Source organism: Mastigoproctus giganteus, chromosome 10 (genome assembly GCF_048544385.1).
Source record: "Mastigoproctus giganteus isolate SK-2022 chromosome 10, ASM4854438v1, whole genome shotgun sequence".
NCBI classification, from domain to species: Eukaryota; Metazoa; Arthropoda; class Arachnida; order Uropygi; family Thelyphonidae; genus Mastigoproctus; species Mastigoproctus giganteus.
This window is the reverse complement of record NC_143584.1, coordinates 102448393-102470367: the sequence shown is the minus strand read 5'-3', so window position 1 is coordinate 102470367 and position 21975 is coordinate 102448393. Positions and strand designations below refer to the sequence as shown.

General features: G+C 39.3%; 1 protein-coding gene across 5 annotated transcripts in view; it reads left to right on the top strand.

Moving 5' to 3' along the window:
- Window positions 1–21975, top strand: part of LOC150079193 (pleckstrin homology domain-containing family G member 5-like) — a 559615-nt gene that overhangs the window by 474873 nt on the left and 62767 nt on the right. For 4 of the 5 annotated variants that reach the window (XM_090382446.1, XM_090382445.1, XM_090382447.1 and 1 more), the window contains one exon: window positions 9008–9292. The exons of the other annotated variant lie outside the window; for it this stretch is intronic. In XM_090382446.1, the coding sequence (XP_090238572.1) occupies window positions 9008–9292 (285 nt within the window). The remainder of the gene's footprint in view (window positions 1–9007; window positions 9293–21975) is intronic. 5 annotated transcript variants of the gene reach the window in all.

The following is a 21975-nucleotide window of genomic DNA, read 5'->3' as shown; positions in this document are numbered from 1 at the left end:
CTTAGGTGTGGAAGCCAGCTTATCACGCCTCCCAGAAGATGTAGCCAACACAATCCGCTTGAAGACTGCAGCAGTTCTACACCGTGCTCGCCCCGTCTCTTCTAACCTCAACCGTACACAGTTTTCTGCCCTCAAGGCATTGAAACAGGATCCGTCCATCGTCATTCTACCGGCAGACAAAGGCCGCCGTACGGTTGTAATGGATCACACTGATTACATGGCGAAAGCGCTACTACTTTTACGAGATACTACCGTATACAAACCCCTGACCATCAACCCCAACAGAGTTTTAGAACGATGGGAATCAGAGGTGAATATCCTCATCAACAGTTGGCTGAAACAAGGGAAGATCACACAGTCAACCCGTAATCACCTCCGTGCTTCCGGATGTCAGATCCCACGGTTTTACGGCCTACCGAAAGTGCACAAAGAAGACACACCACTGAGACCAATTGTATCCTGCTGTGGATCACCGACTTACGAGCTGTCTAAATTTGTCTCGAGACTTCTTTCTCCTCTAGTTGGCAAGACCACCCACACAGTCTCCAACAGTGTTGAATTCATAAAGAGGATTCGCACTGTATCCATCTCGCAGGATCAAGTTATGGCATCGTTCGACGTCATATCGCTCTTTACCTCCATCCCTGTGGAACTTGCCATTTCTTGTGCAAAACAACTCTTGGACAATGATGGAACCCTCAACGAAAGAACTGGTCTCACACCCGATGACATTTCCGCCGCCCTCAGACTGTGCTTAACAGGGGGTGCGATCATATTTAATGACTCAGTCTACCAGCAGATACATGGCACGGCCATGGGTTCCCCTGTCAGCTCAGTCACAGCAAACATCGTGATGGAGGAGTTAGAGGGACGTGCGTTTGCACACGCACCAGATCACATCGCCTTTTGGTGTCGCTATGTTGACGATGTGTTCGTGGTCATCCCTAGAGACTCAGGTCAGCGACTTCTATCACACCTCAACTCGCTATCGCCCTTCATAAAATTCACGATTGAGCTGGAGTCGAACAACTCTTTACCATACCTAGATACACTTGTCCGACGTGAAGGCACATACCTGAGGACTACAGTTTATCGTAAGCCCATGTGTGCTGGCCAGTTTACCAACTTCTGGTCAGCACACGCGCGAGGCCACCTCCTCTCCACTGCCCGAACCTTGCTTACTCGCGCCTGGACACACTCCAGCTCCGCTGATGAAAGACGCAAAGAGGTCACTAGGGTCAAAGTAGACCTTACGAGGTGTGGCTACCCCATTGGCGTCCTCGACAGGTGTGATCTACAGACACGTGACATCGTGACGACCAGCTACAACACCAACAGTGACGAGCCATCCACGAGGGCTTTCATCCCATACTACCCCAACCTGTCACAACAGATCGGTAGAATCCTGAGAACGCACGGAATAAAATGCATCCAACTCCCAGGCAAGAAACTGCGTTCTTTTATTTCCAACGTGAAAACACCTGTCCCCACCCTTCTGCAGAGCGGTTTGGTCTACCGCATCTCTTGCCGTGACTGCACTAGCTGCTACTTTGGAGAGACTGGACGTCGACTCGAGAAACGTCTCTCGGAGCACAAAAGAGCGATCCGTTTAGCGGATATAGAACATTCAGCTATCGCCGAACATGTCTGGACAACCCACCACGACATCGACCCACATCGCGATGTCGTGGTGGTAGACAGATCCCACCATTACCTAAAGCGTACCTGGTTGGAATCGTTGAATATAAAATCTTCGGATAAATCCTTGAACAGGAACAGTGGTTGCCAAATCAACCCGATCACAGAGTCAGTAGTTCTATCATTGGACAAACGCTGGCCACGTCATCATGCGTCACAGCCACAGACGTCAACAAACAATTAAACCTCGCGTCTCACGCACCTGGCAGTGCACATCTTCTTTCCAACTGCCATTCATGTATTTTTAATTCTGAAGAAGGCTACCATATAGCCGAAAGCTCATATATTTCTCCTTTATTTGTACGCTCTGTGTTAGCCGTAATAAAAATTCCCGCTATGTTCAACGTCTAGATCTCCATTCATAATCGCCTCGCAGGTTATGTCCCCCCCCCCCCAAAAAAAAAACTAACTTTATTCAATTCTTCTGTTGAAAATACGTTTGGTGCCACTTCAGTGTTATCCACTTCAGAATTGTTTTCCTCTTCTTCATCTGCAAAGAGAATGCAGACTTAAGAGATGCAGACTTAAGAGAATGCAGACAATGCAGACAAGGAGAGTTGCACCATCTAAGTCATTTGCATGTGAGTCGATGCAGTCACATACGTTGGCAGTGTCAAAAAGTTTCAAATCCAAGTCTTTTCCGATTTTCACAATGTCTTTGGCAATTGTCTGAATTCGTTATTCAAATCCAGTGAAATAATTTGACAAATGGAGCAAAACGTGCTGCCAAATGGAATGCATGTTGTTGGCAGTGATTTCTAGCCAAGATGCAAATATATTTTTGATCGGATTTAAAGGAGTAAAAAGTAAATTGTGAAATGAAAAGCTATCATGTCGTCCTGTCTGAAGAAGGCTACCATATAGCCGAAAGCTCATATATTTCTCCTTTATTTGTACGCTCTGTGTTAGCCGTAATAAAAATTCCCGCTATGTTCAACGTCTAGATCTCCATTCATAATCGCCTCGATAGAATTGAATTGGCACTGCAGCATATATGTACATGTTTATAGGCTACAACAATGCAGTATATATGTAGAGTATAGGCTGTTGAATGAGTTTTAATATATACAGTAAATTTTTTTTTCAATTTAAACTAAATTGAAAACCGTGTTATAGTGAAACCTGTGCTGTTTGAGGCCTTGCTAAGCGAGGTATTGCTGTACTTGAATTTCAGGAATGCTTTTGGTACTCTCGAACTTGGAAGACTGCTGTACAAATTGGATCAGGGTAACATTAAGGGCAAGTTTCTGCTGTGAATAAGAGGTATGGTTGAGTGGGAGAAGACAGAGAGTGGTAATCAATGGACATTGCTCTTCAGGGAATAATGTTATTAGTGAGTCCCCCAGGGTTCGATCTCAGACCCATCGTTGTTTTCTATATTTATCAATGATATTGATGGTGTTCAGGCTTAATGTTAAAGTTTGCATACAATACGAAGGTTGGCAGGGTTGTTAATGACAGTAATGACTGCTACTGCTACAATATCTACAAAAGTTGGACAGATGGGCTGAAAGGTGGCAATTGAAGTTGAACATTGATAAATGCAAAATACTGCATATGGGTAGCAGTAACCCTAGAGTAGCCTGTGGTACTATACTCAGGGTAGTAGTGAATGAAAAGGACTTGGGGGATAATTGTGCAATTAGATATGAAGTTTTCTGATCAGTGCAGAATGGCAGCTCATGGGTTCTGTTAGTGATATATGGGAATTTTTCCAGCAGGGATAAGGAGGTGATTATCCCCTTGTATAAGGCAATGGTCAGGGCGTACTGCATACAGGTCTGGAGGCCTCATTTTAGAAAAGATGTAGAGCTACTAGAACGAGTACAAAGAAGGGCAGTGAGATTGGTGAGGGGAACAGAGTGTTGCTCTTACCAAGAACGACTTAAGTTCTGTAAATTGCAACGTGTGGAGACTAGGCACCTGCGAGATGATCTGATTGCAGTGCATAAGGCCTTGAATGGTTTGAGCAAGCTCTATGCTGATGAGATTCTTACTCTTGCTCAGATTACGAACCTGAGGGGGCATAACTTCAAATTGAGGAAAGACAGTTAAAGAATAGATAAGCTGAAATTTGCCTTTAGCCAGCGGGTAGTTGATTTATGGAACAAACTTCCATCTAGTGATGTGGAAATTGATAGCTTAAACAGATTCAAGGAGGAACTGGACAGACTTTTAGAGGGAATGGAGAATGGATGTGTGAAATGTTGGGCTGTTGTTTTTTTTTTTTTGCTAAAGAATATCCAGTGGTTATTAGTGTCACTACTCTTTATGGAGTAATGTTATTAGTTGAGTCCACCAGAGTTCAGTTCAATGTTTTCTGTTTTTATCAATGTATTGATGAAGGCATATCAGGCTTAATGTCTAAATTACAAAATGATGCTAAGTTTGGCAGGGTGGCTTATGACAGTAATCAAGATATTATATTTCAACAAGATCTAGATAAATTAGGCAGATGGGCTGAAAAATGGCAATGTAAGTTTAAGATTAATTTTAAGATTATTGACAAATAGATTATACTGCATATGTATGGTATTAGTAATCTCAAATTAATGTGCACACTCAGTTAATGGAGTTAATTCTTCAATTAGATATGAATTTTGCTAGCTGGGATTAGTAGATGCTTATCTTGTTGTTTAAGGTATTAGTTAGGCCACATCTTGGGTACTGTGTATAGGTCTGGAGACATCATTTTTAAGAAGGATTTGGTTCCAACAGTTGCAGAGAAGAGTAACAAGATTAGTGAGGGGAAAACATAGGGTGCTCTTATCAAGAAAACTTTCAGTTTTGCAAATTGCAACATCTGAATGTTCGGAACCTGTGAACATATCTGACCTGAGAACAGATTGAGCTAAGTCTAATGGCGTCTTTCCTCTTGCTCAGACTATACACATGGTGGTATAAATATCTGTTGTTGTAGAAGTGCATAGTTGGAATAATTCAAGGCAGAACTAGACGGTCTATTGGAGGAGAGGAACAGATGTTGGAAGTTTTTTTTTTAGCTTATTCTGTATAAGCTTGCTTTCTTGCATCATTTGCCACTACTAATACTAATCCTCACCCAATTCTGTGCTTGCTACAGAAAAGCTTAATTCTCTTTATATCTGAATTTAATATCCTATTCTGCTGGATCCCTAGCCACATTGGGATTAGAGGAATCGATTTAAGTGATATTTCCACCAATTCAGCAATCCCTTTGAATATGCTTTGCATGTCAATCCTAATGCAGACCACAGGCAGGTAATACATAATCAACTATACTCCCAGTGGAAAGATTCTTGGCACGAAAATGCTAGAAATAAACTATACTAGATTAAGTCTGCAATCAAGAAATTTCAGTTCACTCTGTGTGGGGGGGTGGGTCCTAAAAGTGGAAGTTATTCTTGCTTGTTTTTGCATAGGTTGTAGTCATCTGACACTCCTTTTTGCTGAAGGCATTTGACCCACCTGTGTGTGTGAGAACTGCAAAACTGTTTTAAAACTCTTAACAGGATTATCTGTTTTTAACTTACCAAACATATTTTTTACTGTTTTTATTTTGACTTGGTGCATTATGGCCTAAGCTGCCAATGCACCATTAAAAAGGAAATCAACCAACCTCTGCTCTTTCCACTGTAATGGACAGATCCATCAACTACCAACTCTTAAAACTATCTCAAAACTTCAGACTAATTAATGGCTGCCAATATGGATTCCATCAGCATCAATCTACTGGTAATATATTAGCTGAGATTACTCATCTGTGAACAAATTCACTGGAAAAATTTGATGAAAATTCAGTTGTCCTTGACTTTTCTAAGGGCAAATGAATTTTCTTGATCACATTTGGCATAAAGACCTAAATCGGTTGCCATCTTATGGATTACTAACTGCTTTTTTGTAATTGAATATCTAGTTTTCTGTCTGAATGCTCACTTCAGTTGTTATTAGATGACTGTCGTCTAACTTGTCCACTAAAGTTGGTGTTCCAAGGTTTAGTTCTTTTTGCCACTCGTCTTGTATCGTAACGACATTCTTTCACTGACTGGATATTCCATCCAAGTTTTGCTGTGGTAGTACCTACATCCACCTTCCAGGTTGGGTGGCGCCTCCATAGCCAGGTGGACAGGAGCAGCAGTGCATAGTACATGCTTCTTGATTAGACCGGGGTTCGAGCCCGTGCCCACCAAATACCAAGGATGCGGAAAGGTCAGGGAATGACCACCGCATATCCCCGGAGCAATATGGCCTTAGTTGCTAATGATCCTAAAACCAAAATAACTAACGTTCCAGGTTGATAAACAGCCACGACAACATTCAGTATTAAAACTGAATGTGGCCAACTCCTTAAATGCTGATCTCCAGAGAATTTTCCGGTAGGCCAAAAAAAAACTAAGTGGACTTCAATCCTTGAAAAACTCAGTCCTGTGTTATTTCTCACAAAAAAGCGTCCTTTGCCTCCTGTGTTCATCTCCAGTGGCACTCAGATTTCTATACAAGTTCACATATCTGTGTTAGAGATTGTCCTGACCTAAGATCTCTCTCCCCCCCCCATAATCACATCACAAATATTGCTTCCCCTGCATCAAAAGAACTGACAAGTGCAAAAGGAAGCACGAAATACAGGGTTAGTCAAAAATGTTGTCTACAACTTTGACTGTTTATGTCAAATATATCGCAGATATTATTATTATTATTATTATTAGCCATGTGGTGCAAGGAAGCCTGTGGCTTATGCTACACCAGCCAAAAAAAAAAAAAAAAAAAAATTCCCGAGTTACCCTGACAGAAGTAGAAAGGAATCACCAATAAAGAGAAGAATGATGATATCCAGCTCAGGACCCTGGGTGTGCCAAGCCCATACTCACCAGATGTGAGCCCCTGATGTTTCTGTGACAAAAAATGCTATTAAATGAAACCATTGATATCAAAGTTGCATTTTCCACAACAGGGATCATACAAATGTCTGTGCCAGATAGTACTGCATTCAAAATAGTGTCACCTGGGTAGAAATCATTTTGTGTTTTATGTTATCATGAAACAAAGGAACCGTATTCATATCTTTCTGTAGAAGCTTCAGAAATGTTCTTGATGGCGAAATGCCAGACATAAAAATATTAGATCATCCAGTGTATAAAAGCATATTGCACTGGTAAACAATCCCATGGCTGTATTTTATTATAGAATATATAATTTGTAACTTAGTGCAGTGTGGACATTTAAAAAAAAAAAAAAAAAAAAATCCTGCATTTCCAACAAATATCCCATTTTCCTCCTATCTACAAATACGTAATCTCCAAGTTTTCATAAGTCAAAGGTTGGAAAATATAAAACACAAACTATGATATTATTGAGTGTGGTGCATCTCTCACACTCATGTTTTTTTTTTATAATCATTTTTATTAAAATATACAGTGGACTTCAACATATGATGGTAATTTGTTCCACAAAACCCATTGTAAGTTGAAACCAATAATATATTGATTCCCTGTAATTCGTACATAAAATAGGTATTTCTTACATGTTATCCTTCATTTTTACATTAAAAATTAATGTTTTATAAAGATTATTTAATAAATAGTCAAACATCTTAAAATAAAAAAACAAACAATAAATTAGCATTTACCTTAGACTTGAAGTGCACAGCTGATGAAATCAACAGTGGTGTGATGGTGGGACTATATCAAGTGCCAGGTGTCTTTTCAGTCTTTTGTTGCTACTGGCAAAGAAACTGTCCAAAGTGAACTTTTTTTGTGACTTTTTTGTAGCTTCCTGAAGTAAGAAATTACTTTGTCTTACATTTGGCATATGAGTTCAGTGTTTTCAATGTCGGGGTGTTGTTTTTTTTTTTTTTTTTTACCAATTCTCTTAAATACGCTCGAACAAGAAATGACGTCTTCAGCTGACACTTTTTGGGTATCTTTTTCTTCCTCTCCAGTGTCACTCTCCATAATTTTCTCCAACTCTTTTAGCTTACACCCACGAGCGTCAGTATGGTCCTCCACATCTTCTTCGCCAACCTCCATACCCAATGGTTTACCAAGGGTGACAATATCATTTGTCAAAGCACCATCATCGTCAAATCCGTCAATGTTATGGATAATTAAAGGCCAGATGTTTTTCAAGGCTGAATTTGAGCACCTGGTGGAAACATCATTCCAAGAACTTAGTCAGCCTTACACAATCCAGCATGTTGAACTTCGACCTCCAAAAATCTTTGAGGGTAACAGCATTTTCACTGTTACCCAGGCCTTCTTGTTACTTCGCCAAAATGTCCTCAATGTTTTGGGGACATGAAAATGTCCCCAAAAGAACTTGCGGACATTTTCATGGTGTAGATTTTCTTGAAGTTTGCAATCACTTGCTGGTCCATTGCTTGAAGAAAAGGAGTTGTGGTGGCAAAAATTTGACTTGAACAGAGCCAAATTGTGCCTCAAGAGATTGAAAAGGATGGGATCATGGCCTGGTGTATTATCCAGCAGGAGCAGTGCCTTCACAGGAAGCTTATTTTTCTCAAGATAACTCATTGATGGACAAAAACTTTAAGTTCCTATTCATTGAAGACATATCCTGTTACCCAGGCCTTCTTATTACTTCGCCAAAACACTCCCAGCATGCCTTTGTCAACCTTTTGTCGTTTAAATACTCTGCGGGTGTTAGAGTGATAGACAGGCGAAAACTTAAGCTTAAAATATCAAGGCATTGCCATCCAACAGGAGAGTGAGCCTATCTTTAATAGGCTTATGCCAAGGTAAACTAGCCTCATCCTTAGTGATATACATTCTCCTGGGCATTCACTTCCAGAAGAGGCTGGTTTCGTCAATGTTAAAAGCCTACTGGGGAAGATAACCCTCCCGATCAACAAACACTTGGAATTCAATATTAAAGGTCTCAGCTAATTTTTTTATTAGCACTGGATGCCTCATTATGTTTTTAAACATAATATATGCATCTGAAAATTTCCGCCCATGTTTCGTTCCAAGTCGGTACCTGCAAATATCATTGGTCTTTAAAATAAGTGATCATATGGAAGGTATATCAGTTCCTGAGAATATCTGATGTCGATGTCATCATAAGTCGAGGTCCCACTGTATATCTCAATTTATTTTTGACTGAATATGTATTGTCTTTAGGGATTTGTTGCCTATAATGTGTGATTTTAAACAAATTACTTTTAACATCACAATACCAAGAATGATATAGGTGCAGTAACCCTTGTGCTTGAGATTACTTTGATGTATGTATTATGGATTAGGGTTTGGAAAGTTACATCCCTAAATTTAATTTAGCTTACCTAATAAAATAATATATATATATATATAATTTGCAGACTAACCAACATAGCAAAGCTGTCAGCTTTGAACTGGGAGATCTCAGAAAATGCAATTTACCAACAAAAGAGGCAACCACAGATCTCTTCCGAACTGTTAGTGTGGACACGACAGGAGATGGGAGCCTTCGAGTGACCAATGCTTGGACTGAAAGAAAAAAATACAGCCATTGTGAATCTGTAGAGGCACGTTTACCAAACACAGCATTGCTGAATGTCTCGAGCTATGCTGATAATGCTACAGAAAGGCGAGAAAAATTCCAGCAGTTTCCACTAACAACAGAAGTAAGTTATTAGTTAAGTATTTTGAAGGTTTTGTGTATGTTATCATACAATTTAGCAATGTTATCATACAATTTTTGCTCCCTGTCAGCGCCTCCGTAGCCAGGTGGGAAGGAGCAGCAGTGCGTGACACACGCTTCTTGATTAGACCGGGGTTCGAGCCCGTCACCACCAAATACGGAGGATGCGGAAAGGTCAGGGAATGACCACCGCATATTCCTGGAGCAATATGGCCTTAGTTGCTAATGTTCCTAAAAAAAAATAAAAATAAATAAAAAAAATAACAGCTCCCTGTTAAAATTCTGGGTGATTCTTATAGATTTGACATTGTTGAATTCAAATAATAGCAACCATATTGCTGTAACTGTTCAAGGTTTTGGAATAAATGGACGTCAGATGAACTAATGAGAATCATGGCAGAGAAGAAAAATGCATGTAAATTATCATGCTACATAGAAGCCTATGGTAGATATAAGCTAGTCTGTAATAAAGTCACAAAGGAGGTTAGGCAAGCAAAGGCAAATTATGAGAAATCTTTGGCAAAGGATGCAAATAAAAACAGCAAAAATTTCTCTACTTATAAACTTTAGAAGGAAGGGGATGAATCATGCTGGTCCACTTGATATTGATGGTTCGAGTGTTGATGATCCTGCTCAGATAGCCGACAAACTGAATGATTATTTTGCATCTACATTCACACATGAGGAATGCTGTGGGGAAGTGGAGGACAGAAGCTTTTTAAACAGGGAGCTTAATGATTTTGTAATAACTGATAGCAAAGTGGAGTAGAAATCATTGAAGTTAAGCATAACATGGCACTTGGGGTGGATGAGGTCTAACCAGTTATATTAAAGGAAGTGGCTAGGGAAGTAAGCAAACCCTTAGCCATAATTATGAGAGCATCCTTGGACTAGGGGGAAGTCCCCACAGACTGGATATGTGCAAATGTATCTCAACTTAACAAAGGGGGATCAAAGAGTAATGCGGCGCCTCCGTAGCCAGGTGGGAAGGAGCAGCAGTGCGTAGCACACGCTTCTTGATTAGACCGGTGTTCGAGCCCGTCACCACCAAATACGGAGGATGCGGAAAGGTCAGGGAATGACCACTGCATATTCCCGGAGCAATATGGCCTTAGTTGCTAATGCTCCTAAAAAAAAAAAACCAAAAACCATCAAAGAGTAATGCAAGTAATTTCAGACCTGTTGGTTTAACTTTTGTTCCAGGAAAAATAATGGTCATTGGTTAAAGAAGCATTGCAAGATCATCTAGACAAGATTTTATAATGACCAATTTGATAATTTATACTATGAAGTGGTCAAAAGGAACCGAATGCAAAAAAATAATTTTGATATCATATACGGTAAACCCCCACTATTCGCGGTATCTGTATTCGCGGTCGCTGATTTAATATAATATGAAACCTAAAAAAATGTAAATTTTAAAGCGCCGTGAACATTTTCCGCCATAAAAAAACATGGGCGTGGCTAAAATTATGTTTCTCGCTAATCCTAGTTCAGTATGTGTTATGCGTTTCTCATGGAAGGTTTCGTCATTTGCTTTTAATTTATATGCTTAACAAATTTATCAATTTATAAATTGATAAATTTATAAGCTTACAAAAATTTTTCACTTTTGATATGCTTACAAAAGTGAAAAATCTACCGTTTTGCAGTGTAAAACAGACTTTTTCTAGTGTGTTAATGGAAGAAAGTGACTTTATTGTGGACAAGTTCTTTCTAACCCATACAAAAGTATGGCTACAAATAAGGGAAATGTGAAAAGATCAAAGAAGGTGATGACATTAGCGAATAAAATTGAGTTATTAGACAAAATTTCTAATGGTGAAAGTGTCTCCTCAGTGCAAAACATTATAAAATCAATGAGTCAATGGTACGATCAATCCAAATATCGGAAGAAAAAATCTGCTGTAGTGTCCGTGAAAACGCGCTAATTGCTTCAAAAATTTGCCCTGTAACTCATGATGTTAAATTAGAAAAAATGGAAAAGGCTTTAAATCTGTGGATAGAAGACCGAACTCAAAATAAAATTCCATTAAGTTCACTCATCATTCGTAAAAAGGCAAAACACCTTTATCAACACTTTAGTGAAACTGGTGATAGCACTGGCGGGATAAGTTTTTTAGCTAGCAAAGGCACTGGTTTAAAAGATTTGTTTGAAATTTCTAATAAATATTATATTTAATATTAAATTGTTTCTTATTTTCATTTCGATGTCATATGCTTGCATTTCACTATGTACATAGTCATATTATGATGGTACATATAATACATACATAGACAAAATTTTAGACTGGTTTTTCTTATATATTTCATACTTTGGAACGGAACCCCTTTATTACTATGGGAGCCATAACTCAGTATTCGCAGCATTTCTCAGGAACATAACCCCCACGAATAGCAGGGGTTTACTGTACTTGGATATCAGGAAAGCTTTTGATACTGGAAGACCACTGTACAAATTGGAGCAGTATGGCATTAATAACAAGTTGCTACAATTGATGAAAGGATGGTTGAGTGAGGGAAGACAGAGTGGTAATCAATGGACACTGCTCTTCGTGGACTACTGTTATTAGTGAATTCCCCCAGCTTTCAGTCTTGGGCCCATTGTTATTTTGTATATTTATCAATGATATCCATGAAGTTATATCAGATTATACAAAGGTTGGCAGGATTGTTAATAACAGTACTGACAATATGCTACTTCAACAGGATCTAGAAAAGTTGGGCAGATGGGCTGAGAGATGGAAACTTGAAGTTTAACATTGACAAATGTTAAACTTCAGTTTCAATTTATCATTGACAAAAAGCAACCCCAGAGAAATGTACCAACTGTGTGGTACTTCATTCAGGGTGGTAGAAAATGAAAAAGACTTGGGAGTAATTGTGCAGTCAGATATGAAGTTTTCTGAACAGTTCAGACAGGTTGCTAGAGCGGGTCATGTTCTAGTCTTAATTATATACAGGAATTTTGCTAGTAGGGATAAGGAGGTGATTATCCCTTTGTATAAGGCAATGGTCAGGCCACACCTTGAGTACTGCATACAGGTCTGGAGGCCTCATTTTTGGATGGATGTAGAGTTCCTAGAATGAGTACAGAGAAGGACAACAAGCTTGGTGAGGGGAATGAAGGGTCCTCTTACCAAAGAAGGCTTAAGTTCCTCAATTGCAGTGTCTGGAGACTAGACACCTACAAGGTGATCCGATTGAGGTGTATAGGGCTTGATGGGATTCTTCCTCTTGCTCAGATTGCGAAACACTGAGGGGGCATAAATCCAAATTGAGGAAAGACAGTTGGAGAATAGATGTGCGGAAATTTGGCTTTAGTCAGCGGGCAGTTGAATGCTGAAAACTTCCGTATGTCGCTGTGGAAGTTGATAGTTTAAATAAAACCTGGACAAACTTTGAGCGAATGAATGTGTGAAATGGGATTGATTTTTTTTTTGGCCGATGCTGTATAAGCTTGGTTTCTTGCATCATATTCCTCTACTAATGTTATTGCTAACACCCACCAATTTTAAGGAAGAAGGGATTAAAGTCAAGAACTAAATTTTTAGTAAAAAATATTTCGTATACAGGCAGTTCTTGCTTTACAAGTTCTTTGGTTTATGATTGTTTCCCCCCTCCCCCCAAGTATCAACAAAATCGAAAATATGAACATTGATTGCAAAAAATTGATGTTAAACATTCATAAATACTGCATTTAAAACCACGTGCGTAGCTATACAATACAGTGTACCCCGCCTTATGATATTAGTCCGTCACAAACATAATGCGAAAATATTGTAATGTGAACCCAATAACACATTGTTTTTTGGTAATTTATTCCATGACTTGTAGCCTGATGCTCATTTACTAAAATTATTTATCTTACATTTAAAGTGTTAGAGTATTTTATTTCTTGAAGAATTAAAGTTCAAATTTTCGCTATATAACTCCCTAAAAGGGAGTTGTATAGCGAAAATTAACTCCCTTTCGAATCTAACTCCCTAAAAGGCCGTTTTTATAGTGTGAATTGTATTAGTTACCAATTCAGATCGTTAAATGCACTACATTTTCATCGTTATCATATGTTATAAGAACCAATTTTTGAATGGCTTTGTGATATTTTTCTAAAGCACTTTTCTGGAAGTCACGACCATAAAACAATAAAAACAATTTGCACTTTCCGGTTTATTGGGCTTTTCTGTTACTGTAAGCAATTATAAACAGGTAGTAAACTCGATGTTATTGCATTTGTGAAAATACCAATACCATTTGTGAAAATACCAAATTTTCTTCTCTTCATTCCTTTTTTTTTTTTTTTTTTTAAGCTTTGTAAACTTGTTACTCAGTGCAAATCGTGTTAGTTGCAATTTGTGCATTCCATTAAAAAATGCTTATGCATGCCATTGAAATTTATAAAGAAAAGAGAAGATTATCTTGGAAATAAACGCCTCTTGAAGCATTTCTGAAAAAGACTCCTTGTGCAACAAACCGAGTGCTGAGACAATAATGAGTGATTAACAAGTGTGTATTTAGTCGATGATGATGAAGAATAAACATTCTTCAACATTTGTAATTCATAAATAATTTCTCTATTATTATAATTTGCTTGATTTTTACAGGCTACGTTTTTGTTTCTTTGGATAAATCAATCATTGTTTAAACATAAACTAATTAGCTAACTAATTTCATTGTTGATAACGTAACCCCTGGTTTTTAACATTGTCTATGAAAAATAAATTCCCGCTTTACGAGCATGCGCTAGGAACGAATTAACTCAAAGTCGAGAACTAGCTGTATTTTAAGAAAATGTTACTTACAGTACAAAATATTGAACAATGGGTCTATTAACCTTATTCTATTTACAGAAACGTTTATCTGATAACAAAACCCTATTTTTGTTTTTTGCCTTTTATACTCATCCATTGGTGTCTCCTATATGAGATTCCAACAGTAATGTGGCATCACATTTGGATTCCATTTTCCCTGGTATCTTTTTTCAATTTGATAAATATCTTGGTGAAACCTCTCTGTGTTCATTGGAGACCACTCCCAAGTTTTCAGGAGAAAAGTCTAAATGGGAATGTAGGAAATGAAGCTTTAAAGACATGTTTCATGCCAACTGTCTGTACACTAAAATTAGCTCATCCACAATTTCACTGTAATTTTGTGATTTTTCAGTGTCTAAAAAGTTCCGGCAGACATTTTCGAATGCCTTCCAGGATCTTATTTCTGTAAGATTTAATTTTTTAGCGAATTCCCTTTTTTTTATCTTGGCCTCCCTGATTCAAAGAAACGTTTGCCTCAAACAGGAAACTCCTCATTTTTTGTCCATTGCTTTTGCAAATATTTTTATCAAACCTATCTTGATGTGAAATAGAGGTATATAGATTTTTGACTTATCCACCAAAGAGGATGTGCTACATTTTTCTGGCCAAGTGTAGTTTCTGCATGGCCTCACCATTTTTTTTACCCTGTAATGGCAATCCTTTGCTCAGGTACCCCACTCACAGCAGTGTTTAGTGTATCCACCTTGTAACCCAGTCGGCACAGATATTCCATTTGTATTCTTGATGGCATATTTTTTGCAAAAGAACCTATAGGTCCTTGTACCGTTTCCTTATATTGAACTGCATGGGCCAATGGTATAGATGCATGTTTGTTATTTCCATTAAGGAGTAAAACTGCTTTCCAACTGACCTGAGATGAATCGATGAAGTATGTCCCCTGCTTGGGGACATACTCCAGATGTAATTCTTTTACTTAAATTATGGCCGCTACAAGGTCCACTTACAGTACTAAGTCTAGAGACCTCCAGACACAAACTGAAGTTCTTGTGGGTATTTCTGGTGTGAGTCACAACTTTATCATCCGTATAGGTTATAGCATGTATTCTAAGGCTGGTCTAGTAGACAGACCTAGCTCATCTAGCAATTTTTTTTTTTTTTTTTGCAACCAATGTAAGGAGTGTACTGATCTCAAATTACAACTTTGTACCGTTACACGAAGAATTTGAGTCACTGAAGAAACAAATGTAACTAGGAGCTTGACAGGGACTCCACTATCTCCTGACCTGCCAAGTGACACACCCCTGATTTGGATCCCAGAAAAGAATAATGAAGTGCAGTCAGGGAAATGAGTAACATTTTTTTTGTAATAAAGATAGCTGGTCTAGAACCAGAGTCTGTTTGCCAGGAGCAATAAATGATGTCATTACCAACAGATTGTCCGATTTTAAAGGAGGTAAAAAGAGAATTATTATTCATGTGGGGACTAACAATATTAAAAGAACACAACTTGATCATCTGTTGGGGAAATATAGGACTATGCTGAAAGAATGACGTGAGTCAGGTCAAATTGTTTATGTGCTTACAATTCTGCCCAGAAACGATAGGGAGGACTATATGCTAAAAGCCTTGTGGATTAACTCGAGACTTGAGGGAATCTGCAAGGCTAGGGAAAGGGATAATTTTTATCAGCATGGTCTACATTTGTAGGTAGGAAGAATCTATTTTTTAGAGATGGTGTTCATTTGAACAAAGGTGGTGCAAGGATTTTTGCCAGTATCATTGAAGATACCCTGAGGATTCAGGGGAAACTGCTAGTTAGGGAGGAGAATGGAATTTAGATGTAATGTCTGCAGTCATCTCATGAATTCTTGTTTGTGGCACAACAGCTGATGTTGATAAGATGTTCTGAGCATAGCAGTGTTCAAATGAGATGGAAGATCCACTTCGGTATGTATAAGTTCCACTTCAGTCTGTATAATATATTTAGGGAAGATTGGAGCAGTCATGCTTCTTATTAAAAGCGTCCTGAGCACAAAAAGAGCTTTTGCAGAGTCTGAAGTTACATCTTCCAGCATAGAATCTGTGTGGAGTGAGGAAATGAAAGTGGGTATAATCTATAGATCAGAAGATTTTGAAGAATATTACAAAGGTCTTTACATGCAGATGGAATGGGCAAGAGCGTGAATATCTTATTATAGGTGACTTTAATCTGCCCCAGATTTATCGAAACAAGTGGGGGGAAACTAACGACGGGGAAAAACTTTTTTAAATAAACTAGATGATTATTATTTAGCATTAGTAGAGGCATATGATGCAAGAAAGCAAGCTTATCCAGCATCAGCTAAAAGGATTATCCATTCACTCCACCCGCTGGCTAAAGGCAAATTTCTCCACATCTATTCTACATTTCTCTTTCCTCAATTTGAAATTATACCCCCTCAGGTGTGTAATCTCAGAAAACAGAAGAATCCGATTAGCACTGAGCTTGCTCAATCAAAAAAAAAAAACCCGCTCCTATTTCACCCCTCCGTTCAATCCAAATACCTGTCCAGATCAGCCTTAATTTATTTAGGTCAACTTCCACAACAAAGGATGGAAGTTTGTTCCGCCAACCAATTACCCGTTGGCCAAAGGCAAACTTCCGCACATCTATCCTACCTCTGCCTTTCCTCGATTTGAATTTATGCCCTCTCAGGTGATTATTCTGAGCAAGAGGAATAATCCCGTCAGCATTGAGCATGCTCAAATCATTCAAGGTTTTATACACCTCAATCAGATCACCTCGCAGGTGCCTAGTCTCCGGACACTGTAATTTGCAAAACTTAAGCCTTTCTTCGTAAGAGCACCCCTTTGTTCCATTCACTAATCTTGTTGCCCTTCTCTGTACTCGTTCCAACAGCTCTACATCCTTCTTAAAATGAAGCCTCCAGACCTGTATACAGTACTCAAGGTGTGGCCTAACCATTGCCTTATACAAGGTGATAATCACCTCCTTATTCCTGCTAGAAAAATTCCTGTATATCATTGACAAGACACCTCTTGCAAACTGTCTGCACTGCTCAGAAAACTTCATATCTGCCTGCACAATTATCCTCAGGTCCTTTTTGTTCTCTACCACTGTCAGTGTAGTGCTGCAGAGTTAATATGTTACTCTACAATTACTGCTTCCCATTACGTAGTACTTTACATTTGTCAATGTTAAACTTCATTTGCCACCTCTCAGCCCATATGCTCAACTTTTCTAGATCCTGTTGCAACAGCGTACTGTCATTAGTGTCCTTAACAACCCTGGCAACCTTCATATCGTCTGCAAACTTGGACATTAAGCCTGATGTACCATCATCAATATCATTTATAAATACAGAAAACAACAATGGACCCAACACTCAACCCTGAGGGACTCCACTAATAACATTAGTCCACGATGAGCAGTGTCCATTGATTACTTTTTATGTGATGTTAGGTGGTTAATTACAATGAGACAGAGGATTAAAATGAGCATGCATGTTAAAAAAAAGAGGGTTTTTTTATTTCATTAGTTAATTATATGAAAAACAATTTCAATTTTTGTGTAATTATAATACAAAAAATAATATAAAAATAATAAGCATGTCCATTAATTAGGATGCATGTAGAGAGAACATAGTTATTACAAATCAGAAATCATTTAGTTAGAAATGATGTCCTAAAAGCAGTACTTGATTATGATTGGAACATAGATAATTCTAAAATATCTTCTCTTAATTAGTAACTTGTATGTAGTACATTGGAATTGTAGTGTTCTAATTTTAGTAAATAAGTAGTACAAAGGTTCTAATCACGTGGTTGACATATTTTAAAGTTTTTAGCTAAGAAATTGGAAAGGCAGTTGCATTATTTAAAAAGTAATAGTATTAGCACATACTATAGAACTGCACAATAAACTAATAATAATATACAGGAACTCCCCGACTTAATAATACTCGACTTACGGAAATTCAACTTTACGTAAGTTTTTGTCGGCCGGTGCAAACTTAAAAAAAATTGTGGAAACGTATTTTGCATCCCATAGGAATAAATGGAGGTGTCGTGAAAATATCATGTGAACCCAATAACACTTCTATTTTTTTTTTTGTGATCCGTTCCAAGTCCTTGGAAGTAGAAAATTTCACTATATTGCTGAGCTATTTATCTCACTAAAAGGTCATATTTATAATGGAAATTGCGCTACCCTTTCATCATTATCATACACTGATGAGCCAAAACATTATGACCACCTACCTAATATGATGTTTGTCCTCCACGTGCAGCCAAAACAGCTCATACCCGGCAAAGCATGGATGCTACAAGATTTCTAAATGTGTCTTGTGGTATCTGGTACCAACATGTAACCAGCAGATCCTTTAACTCCTGTAAGGTCCATGGTTGAGATGCCACTGATCGGAGTTGCTGTTCCAACACAAACCGCAGATGCTCGATGGGATTGATGTCTGGGAAATTTGGAGGCCAGGGCAATACCTTGGAAGTCTTCCTCATGTTCTGCAAACCAATCTCGAACAATCTGGGCAGTGTGGCATGGTGCTGAAAGACGACAGAGTGAATCGAACGCCCTAGCAAAGTCCACGGCTATCACTAGCACCTGTAGGAAGTATTACGTCTATCGACCTTGGTCAGGAGGTGAGTTAGGGCATCCACGATGGAGGTGCCCCGAAACCGAACTGGTCTGATGAGGCCAGGCTAGCCTCATCATAGTATTGTTGGATCCGTGTGTAGAGTATTCATTCAAATAGCTTACTGTATACCCAAAAGTGCAATGTGCCAGTAGGAGTCCAGAAGGTGTGATGGCTTTCTTGGATTCTTTAGGATGAGTTTCATGTTGCCATCTTCCAGGAAGTCGGGAGGGTGCCTTCACTGAGACAGAGGTTATATAGGTTTAATAGTAAGTTCAGGGTACTCTACTGTTTTTTTTTTTTTTTTTTTGTTTTTTTTTTTTTGTTTGTTTGTTTGTTTTTTTTTTTGATAATTTTGGGTTCCTGAAGTACTGGTCCAGGACATCTATTTCCCTTTATTAGGGTTGCTGCATTGCTGATCTCTTCCATGCTGGAAGGGTGCTCTTTTGTTGCCATTTGGTGAGTCTCATTGACATGGCAAACTCTGGTCTGTTCTGCTGTCATTGTTTGTATCTGCATGAAAGGCAGCGTCAAGGATATTGTTGGTGTGTTCCAAGTCATAGTCATGTAACCTTGGGGCGCTTTAGTGGCTTCAACTATTTCCCCTCTGGGGAGTTTGTTGGTGACAAGCTTGTATACAAGTCCCCAAGGGTCCTTGTTTTCAGTGGTGGAGACCAGATGCTCCCAGATTGGTTTTTGATTTCTCTAATTTGTGCTGTATAGGCATTTCTCGCCTCTTTATAGCTCTGTCATAGGGTTTCAATTTCTTCCACAGGCCGGGAGTGCCTGGCTCGCTGGAAGGCCTTTCTTCTTTCCTGCACCTCCTTCCTGAGTTGCGGGAGGTTTTGATTCCACCAGGGCACTGCCACCACTGTCTGATTTTTTTTTTTTTTTTTTTTTTTTCCTGATAGCTGAGTCGCTGGCTTGTTTTATGATTTCCGTTGTTTTAATTTGGAGGATTTTTGGGTCCTCGATATGTTGAAGTTCTCTCTGTTTTATGCTATTCCGTAGGGTGGTCTGGAAGAGTTCCCAGTCTACCTTTGCTATGGCATATCTATGGGTTGTTTGTCTTTTCACAAGTACTGCAGCCAGTTATTGACGGAATGTAATGGCACAATGATCAGATGTTGTCCAGGCTTCACAGACAGTCCAATTGGAAATGTTGGCAGCGTTCCTTGTTGCCGTGGTGGCCTCCCATAATGTGTTGCAGAATGTAAGCAGATTGTTGGGTAAGTTTAGTACAGTTAATGTTGAGGTTGCCAGGAACTTTTCCAACCTGGTCCCTTTTCTGGTACCCTGTCTATCTGGGGTATGGCTGTGCCACATTGGCGACCAGCAGTTAACATCTGCTCCCACAATTTTTGTATTTGGGAGCATATCACTTGTCAGGCTTAGGTACCTTGCTGCGAAGTTAATATCCTCACCCGGACAGCAGTAAAGGGCTATGATATAAAACGCTCCCAGGGCTTTGGTGAGCTGGGCACATGTGGCCCAAGATGTGCATAGCTGAGTGATATTTTGGTCACTGTTATATCTGGGTTTCTTACCAAGGTTGCTGCCCATGGGGTGTCGTCTCCCTTTTGGACTACTTTGTATGTTATGGGATAGCCCCTGACAGCCTTCATATATACATATGGTTCTTGTAGTATTACTACCTCGATCTTTTCTTCCAACTTGCAAATTTGGTCGGCGACCACCTTGGCTCTGTGCATTTATCTGCATGAATTTAACCTCTGTGATGTTATATTTTTTTAGGAAATGTTCCCATAGTTGAGTTTTGAGGTCTGTAGGACATTGACCATCTCTGATTGAGTGTGCGTTATCTAACTTTAAACTCTTGGTTTGCACAAGTTGGATCGGTTTTTTTGTTTGGGCAGGTATGAAAGGTGTGACCTTTTGCCGAATAATGCCTGCATGGCGATTGTCTGGGTGCATGTGTGAGTTGTATACCCAAATTTGCAGCACCTGTAACATTTGGGCACAGATGCTCCCGAAAGCGGTGACTGCCCCACTTAACATAGATTCTGTTCTGGGTGCTTAAAACCTTCCATGCTATGGGCCCCAGCTTAACAATGATGTTTAGGTAGGTGGTAGATGTCAGAGTGCCCAGCACATGGATGACTGGACCCAGGGTATACCAGCAGAACATCGCCAAAAGTATGACACTGCTGCCACTGGGTTGTTTTCGTCCCACAGTGCATCCAGGTGCCATCACTTCCCCAGGTAAACGACGCATACGTATCCGGCTGTCCACATGGTGCAACAGAAAACATGACTCATCAGACCAGACGACCTTCTTCCAATCACACAAGATCCAGTTTTGATGCTCACTTGCCCATTGTAGTTGCTGTCGCTAGTGAACTGTGGTCAGCATGGGCACTCAGCGAGGCCTGTGGCTACGCAGCCCCATTTTCAGCAGGGTTCGATGTACTGTGTATTGTGACACATTACTCCCATCACCAGCATTCTAATTACCGGCGAGGTGCGCCACCGTTGCCCATCTGTTGCCACGTACCATCTGAGATAGCCTTCGCTCACATCGAGCATCATCGATGAGCTGTGGTCGTCCAACACCTTGCTGGCAGTTTGTGGATTTTTCCTCCTCAGACCACTTTTGATAGGTACTAACCACGGCTGACCATGAGCACCCAACCAGCCATGCTGTTTCGGATATGCTCTGACCCAGTCATCTAGTCATTACAATTTGGCTTTTGTCAAACACGCTTAAGTCCGCTGCCTTTCCCATCTGAAGAACAAGAGCAACACCAATTAACGGAGCTCAGTATCAGGTGTTTTTTATACCAACCTGCGAATGTGCCGTAGTTCACTTGCATTTTCTTCAATTTGCATAGCAACTCGCTGTTCATAAAGTTTTGGCTCATCGGTTATGTTCCCATTATAAGAATTAATTTTTGAACGCCTTTGTGATGTTTTTCTAAAACACATTTCTGGGAGTCATGACTATAAAACAAAAACAATTTGCACTTTCCGGTTTATTGGGCTTTTCATTTTTATTGGGTTAGTGCATCTAATTATAAACAGGTGGTAAACTTGATTTTATTGCATTTGCGATAACACCGATAACAGCAATTGTGTGTGTTTTTACGTTATATTGGTGAAATGTGTTCCCCTTCACTGAAATCTTTAATCCTATAAAAAATCCCCCATTATAAGACATTTTGATTTACTGGCCCACTATTTCTCTGCACAACTGTTCATTGTAATCTTCAGAATCTTTAGGCCCA